At 31.6% G+C, this 7963-nt stretch overlaps 1 protein-coding gene across 1 annotated transcript; it reads right to left on the reverse strand.

Moving 5' to 3' along the window:
• Window positions 1-4322: 4322 nt before the first annotated feature.
• Window positions 4323-7963, reverse strand: LOC120624669 (nuclear cap-binding protein subunit 3-like). Its single transcript, XM_039891338.1, has 3 exons — window positions 7689-7963; window positions 7063-7357; window positions 4323-5331 (listed from the first exon to the last, which is right to left on the reverse strand). The coding sequence occupies exons 1-3, from the start codon at window positions 7785-7787 to the stop codon at window positions 4349-4351; spliced, it is 1377 nt and encodes a 458-aa protein (XP_039747272.1). The 5' UTR covers window positions 7788-7963; the 3' UTR covers window positions 4323-4348.

Genomic DNA, 7963 nt, shown 5'->3' on the forward strand with positions numbered 1-7963 from the left:
AGTAATAAAAATATTGAAATTATGATAATTACTCTAAATTACACAAATACACTTTAAATAACGTCGGAATTCAGTGGTTCATCACACTGATATTAATTAAGAGATGCTACTCTAAGTTGAAGAGTGGGAAAACAGCTCTTTCGGAGTTATTCTTCGTTTATTAGTAAGACATAGGTAAAGTCGGATTTATAATTCGCTGGAGTAAACTGACAATTATAAATCTTAGTTTGTAATAGAATGTCGCATTTATTGTGATAGTGATGAAAGCTAATGAGAAAATACCTAATATTATAAATATAAATTAAAGTTAGAGGTCAATAGGTAGGAATTATTAACTAATTGCAATATAGTTAGATTTATTTAAAAAAATGAATCATATAAAACACTTCCTCTCGTAAATAATCATATGGTTTACTAACTCAGCAATTATTTTTGTCAGAACACTAACTTCTTTCCATTTAAATCTGATAAAACCGTGAACGTTCATTAACTCGAGCGAATTAAAAATCCCGTTTAGTTTAAAGGTGACCTTTTCGCAGAGCTTGGATGGATTGACTGGAATATTTTACACAATGTTGCATTTCCGTATTTTGTATCCCTAAAAAAGGTGTACTTATTCTCTAACTTTTTCACAGTTATGCTGGAAGGCACACAAAAAAATAGTCTGAATGCATAAAATTGTAATATCAGATATTTACTTATCAATAAACTTCTACAAATCACGCAAATCGTTATTACAAAAGCACAAAAAATATATTTTATTTTGTAAACATAGTTACTTACGATATTTTTTAAGCTCGAAAATTTGTGGTATTTTAAGAGATAGTATTTCGGTGCAATTATTTATTAAATTGGAAAAGCATTTAAATATTTTTATTTACATAAACAGTATTATTTGCTTTGTTTACGGCAGCAAATGTGATTACCTATCTTTGAATCTCAATTCACTTTCACAACATTAAAAGTAATACCTTATTTTCAGAACGAGAACAATATACCTACTATTATACCATAAAATAGTGTACTAAATTAAGTTTATACAAATTGTACTAAGATATTTCAGAACGAAACTTTATTAATATTTAATTTTTTGTTTCGATTTCTATTTGTTGACACATAGTTTTAAGACCGTAACGATATCATTTTTAATTTTGTTGATACTCACATTCAATCCACTTAGTGGGTGCATTAAATTGTTTTAACTTAATGTATGCTCTACTTACACCCACCAAAAATAATAGCACTTATAACTGAAAACTAGTTGATAAGTGTATTCATAACCCAACCCAATTATTGTACTGTAAAGTATGGTGTAAAGGTACGCAAATGTCTCTATTTACTAAAGGGTTAAACTAAAAGAACGCAGGAATAGACACATCTCATAAATAAACATTGATGTTGTTTAATTTATTAAGCTTGTTTCACTTTTTTTTATAATAATACTTGACAGACCAAACAGATGGCCCACATGATGGTGAGCGGTAAACCCATCTCCAAAAAACATGGCAACACTAAGCACGGCATGCAAAGAATACTTTCTGTAACAAGCCGCTCTGTGTCCATCAACATAAGGCGTAGCTTTTAGCCTCACGTGCCTGTAATTACATCGGCAAGTATGCCCTTCAGACCGGAACACAGCATTGTAACAAGGCTGCTTAGTGGCAGAGATAGTGGTAATACTTCCCCGGACGAGCTCTGACACAAAAAGCTCTCCTACTAATAAAAACTGCAATGTAGGATTTCAATTTTGCATTTTTTTTATAGTTCAAAACGAGAAACAAGTCTTTATAACTAATGAATTATTCTGTTTTTAAGAATTTATCTTCTGTAGCTATGCGTTTAAATATAATACAGGACAGTACTTTCAAAATTCTAACACTAAAAAAAACATTTGTAAAGTAGTTTCAACTCTAAACACATAGTGCAAAGTTGCAATTTTTGGAACTTACGTTGTTGATGAGGCGTGGCGGTTATTTGATGTCGCCTTCTTGCTATATCTGTAACGTTAACCTTACTTACAAAAGCTTTTTAATGAAACGAAACAAAATTGGTAAAAAATGTGTTAATTAAGTTTCATAGAAATCTTTGGCAAATGAACATTACAATGAATTTGATATTGGTCTCAGACCTGATTGGAAAAATAAATTGTTAAGCACAAATAATGTGACTAACTGTAGTGGCATATTAGGCATATTAAGGAAGTTATAGAATAGCGTTACCTACAGTGGCTTAGTGACCGCAGGGGCTAGGCGGGGCAGTGCCCCGGGCTTCTAAGCTAATGGAACACGTAGTTTACACGTTCCACTAAGCCAATGATTGTGCCAAGTGTTCTGACCAATCATCCTTTAAACTTCATGCACTGAATGTAATGTTTGCCTGGTCCCTTGGTTACGTAGCCACGCCACTGGATACCTAAGTATTTCGTTTTGTTAAACTGCCATAATTTCTGACTTTTACTTATATAGAATTTCTATCTTAGGCTTACATTTTTGTATTTACTTTAACGTTGTATACTTTATATTATGATTTTATATTAGGGTCCGACCTATCTTTTATTTAGCTGCCGAGATCGATTTATTAATATTAAGCTACACAATGTTTAACAAATGTCTCTAATTTCTAATATTTTTCTCTATTTTTTTTATAGGCATTTACTATGTTCTAATTTTGTTTTATTCGTTCTATACATTTATAGTTAGAAATGGATTTTAATTGTTGCGACTCAGTTTATGCTACTGCAACAGTTATCGCAGCACGATGTTTACTGAGTCAATTCTGTACCCTTACCAATATTCTAAATAAAAAAATAAATTTGAATTATGTGTGTGTAAGTCCCTACATAATAAGCACTAATGTATAAATAAAATAAAGTCTTTATTTACAATTGTTGAAAGCAATAGTATAAATATAATACTCGTTTTAATTTTTGTAACCAAATTTTTAAATATTTTGTTTACTATTTACACGCGTTTTGAATTCATTTTATGATTTCAGTTAAACAACCTCCAAATACACCTAAAACTTTATATTAATGCTCACGACGTCTTATATGAAATGTTTATTAACATCACTAACATTTTTTTATTTACCTATGTGCACTTTCTGAAATATAAATGCACAAAACTATTTTTTATTTTAAATACATGATTTAAATAATGTAGTGTTTTATTTGATTATAATATTTACCAATTATCAAATTGAGATAGGCTCGAGCTCTTACTGCCATCTCATGAAGCACTATTATTTTAAAATTACAGCAAGCAATTACTTTAGCAAGTTTTAGATAATCATACTTACTATATATATTAGTTTTTTAGCCAAGATAGGTTAAAATGGTTTACTCCTATTTAATTTAAAATATTTTTATCTCGATTTAAGATACTTATGTTAGGATCACGAGGTCTCTGTGCAGTGTCACCGTAAAAAATATAAATCGAAAAGCAAGAACATATGAGAATTAGTTCGATGCGATGTGTACATGACGTAGACGTGTTTGAACTATAGATACTTTTTAATACACTCTGTATTGAAATTCCGCAGATCCCATCTTTAAAATTTACTAACGCCTAAAGTTAGTAATCGATCTCATCAAATTTCTTCGGATCTAATACTAAAGTTTTTTTGAAAGCAAGAGTATTAATAGTAATCCCTATTGATAGGGAAGGGAATGAACAGCATTTTGCATTAGATTGATTATTAATTGCAGGCATGAGAGATTGGTTTTTTAATCTGCCGATAGGTGAAACCATCTGCTGAAGATTAGTATGATCTCTTGTCACTCCACCAAGAGCTTTAGGTACACATTTGGCTTTATTTTTCGTGTTGACTTGTTTTTTTGCCAGAGTATTTGCGTTCTTGAAGTATTTAAATGATGATCCATATAACTCCCATTCATACAGGGTTAAATAAAAAATACCAGATATCTGTCGGTCTGTAGTTGTTTACATTAAAACTAACTTTTGTTCGACTTTTTTTTGAACTGATAGTTTGTGAAATATATAATGGGTATCTAATATTTTACATAGATACTCTAGGTTACTTGTAACTACTCTGTAATGTAACATCGGCAAAGCAGCGATACACGAATCGTGCGTGCTCGCAGCGGTTCGACAACAGAGACAGTGGATTATGGTGACTGTTTCACAGATTACTATATTTATTAGTGTAATGTCACTTTATAGATATAACATGATTTATTAATTTATTTTTATGAAATTAATTAATATTGAATTTTTCTTATCATAAGCTTTCTGGTATATTTTATTTAATCCTGTTGTATAATGTAGTATACATTCAATTAAAATAATATTAATTAAGATAAATAGTAAGCAAAATTTGTAAAATTGATTTATTCATCAGTATAATTATTGTCTATTTCAATACGTAAATTACATTGTTTTGATTTACCAATTTTTTCTCTTAAATCATCTGATTTATGTTTGCGTGTTGTCAGAACTTGTCTTAGATCTTTTTGTGCTACATTCTGTGGCATACTTTCCAATCTTGACCACACATCAGAAGTTTTCAAGTTACTGGTAACCTTTTGTACCCTACTCACCACATTATGGTCAGAATCACTAGATAAGGATTCATCACTTGAACTTGTGTGTTCTTCTGGTGCTACCTTAACACCTAATCTTGATTGTATATTTCTATGTACATTTTTTGTTATTGCTTCTTTGTATCTAAACTTTTCTGATATATTTTTTGATTCTCTTGGAGTAAATGTACTTTTAGAGTTAATAACCTCTATAGATAAAGGAGCAAAGCTTTCATCATCTTCAACTTTGAATTGTTTAGTTAAGTTTTGTTTCTTTTGCTTTGATTCTTCATCATCTGCACGCATTCTCATCCTTGGAGTTTTAGATTTTATTTTCCACTCTGAATCTGAAGTACTGCTCTCATCATCACTTCTAAGAGTTCTTTTCCCGAGTCGCATAGCTAATCTTTTATTTTTTAACTGTACAGGTTGGACTTGTATTTCGGAATTTTCGTCTTCATAATCTACTTTGGGCAATTTTCTTTGAAACAATTCTTGATGATCATAAACACCCCATGATCTACATAAATCGCCCCAAGGATTTTTCCCCACATCCGTAAAATTTTCTTCATCTTTTACTTTTTGTTCTGGTAATTTTATTGTCATTTTTTTATCACTATTTGTTGCAAAACGCATCAATATTAAATCTTTGTTTGGATGGGGCATTCCTTCTCTCCAATGGTAAGTGGACTTTTCACTTAGCATATTTTTTATGTCCTTGTTCATTATTTCTCTGGAATGCACCAATAATGCTAATGCAACAGATATGTCATCCTGACAGACAATATTACCTGAAATGGTTAAAATTTCATACTAAAATGTTTAATTATACAATCACTGAACATGAAGTCACTTGGTTCCAAGTAAGGTGTTTTTAACGACCTCCGTGGCGTCAGTAGGAGGTCCCGGGTTCGATTCCCAGCAGAGACAATTTTGGAATTTATTATTTCTATATTTTCTATGGTCTGGTCTGGCTTTGGCCGTGGCTGGTTGCCATCCTACCTATTAGGAGTATGACTGCCATAGTCCTTAAGAGGTTAGCCCATATATATACCATCTCAGACTGCATCATCACTTACCACTGTGTGATATTGCAGTCAAGGGAAATTTTTATTGGAATAAAAATAAAAACGCATATATACACTAGATGACCCAGCGCCATCTCTCGGGCTGATTTTTGATCTAAACTAATCAGGGCCTTTCAACTTGCCACCCAAACGCATACCGAAAAATTCATTTAAATAGGTCCAGCCGTCTTGGAGGAGTTCAGTGACATACGCACACAAGAAATATATATATAAAGATAAATCGGAACTAAAAATGGGGGGTGCATTGAATCTTAAGCTTACAAGGTCAAGCGAGGTATTATATTAAAGGACTTTGTCTCAAGATTCTAAAAAATATATAATTTAAAAATAATATTTAATAGTTAAGTTAAACACAGAAAAACCTGCTTCAGTTTCTTAGAGCAAAAGGCATATCATTCATATCATGTATACTATTCTACTGCCTAAATGAATTTAGGCAGTAGAATAGTATACATGTATGTATAGTATGGATTGGTGGACAACGTGTGTGGACATGGTTGTGAACTCTCAGGCATGCAGGTTTCCTCATGATGTTTTCATTCACCATTAAAGCATGTGATATTTTAATTACTTAAAATGCACATAACTTAGAAAAGTTACAGGTGTGTTCTAGGACTCAGCCCCTAAGTGATTCAAAATTCAAAAGTCCACAGCTGGACTAAAGGTCTCTCCTAACGATGGGTTTGCCCATAATCATCACACTGGGTAGACTGGTTGGTGATATCAATAATGTTAATAGTAGCACACAGGTAGCTGATGCCGGTACTCAGGTATATTACATTGGCCCCATTGTACAATACCCTTTGGGAAGATAACAGGTGGTAAATGTATTCGAATCTGCCATCACCACCACATCATCAAGGAAGGCCCTCAAAATCAAGAAAGTTGAGTGGCAGGTTCAATATCTTGAAACAAAATCATACCATCAGTTCCTTTCATACCCAGACAAAATATAGTGAGTCAAAATCCACAACAACATTTATGTAAAGCAATGAGATTGCTATGCTTATAAGTAAAACATTAGTATGTGGTGACAAGATCAAGCACAATGCTTTGCATTGAAAAAAAGAATGGGTATTGGACTATAGAATGGAACCTAAAACTGTGACTAAAAGATATTTTCAATGCACAACGGTACATTCCTTTACTATCTATTGTGCTGCATAAATACATAAATAATTCCCAAAAAATAAATAAATTCACATAAAACAAACTATTGCAAAAATTGTTGAGTCAAACAGTTGTATCAAATTGGCATGATGTGAAAGAATATTAACTGTTTGACAACTCATTTAATTTAATCAAATTTTCCCAGACATTCATGCCAATTTAATAAAACCATTTGAATAAGCCTGTTTTATCAAATTACTTTAAGGTCTGTAGCCTCATTTAGATATATAATATAATGTTTCTATTTACAACTAATTGACTTACATGAATTATCATCTATCCATTCCAGAGACACTGGTTTGTAATCTTCTAAGTACTGAAAAATTTCCTTTGTTGTCAGACCATGTACACCATTCAAATGCAATGTATCAAATCTAAAATGTCTTTCATTTCCACTTTCAATGCCAAAATTATTGTAAAGCTCATCAATTTGTTTCTGTGTGACCACTCTATTGCCACTGAGGTCTAGACCAAAACGTTTTGCTCTCTCTTCAAGCTTTGTAGCATCAACTTTGGTCAACTTTTTTACAAGGGGTCCATTTTTATCTGCTGTATAAAGCTAAAATAACATAATTGTTAATTTTAAATAAATGAGCATTCGCTGGGAGATCCGTTGGGGATGCTGAGAAAATATGCATGATAGGATGTTAATAAAAACAAATACATAATATGCATATACTCTTTTTTGAAAAGCATCATTATTGATTTAAAAAATGCGTTCTAATTTATTACCCAAAATTCATAAATAGAGAGTGCTCAAGTTTTACAATCAGTTGCTTTTGCAAATGAATTATGAGGCGACGCGTCGCCACGCCAACAGTCAGTATGACCCGAATCATCATATTTGTCATTTGATTTGTTAAGCAATTAATAAAATCCATTTTACGCACCACGGTACATTTTGTATCATTATCGTTAGTTACACGTTCCTCGTCTACAACCATTTCTGTATCATCACTCATTTCACCTTCTTCTTTATCTTCCTCCATGTTCAATTACGTAAACTATGATGTTGTAAATAAAAATTAATTTTATATTATTAATTACACATTTTATCAAATTAATAAGAAAGATAAAAAGGATAAATATATTTTTAATGCTTTGTGAATGACATTGGTGAGCGACCAAAATTTTATTTTGAGTTTTGATTTGTTTGCCAAACTGG

This window comes from Pararge aegeria, chromosome 6, assembly GCF_905163445.1.
Source record: "Pararge aegeria chromosome 6, ilParAegt1.1, whole genome shotgun sequence".
Lineage (NCBI taxonomy): Eukaryota > Metazoa > Arthropoda > Insecta > Lepidoptera > Nymphalidae > Pararge > Pararge aegeria.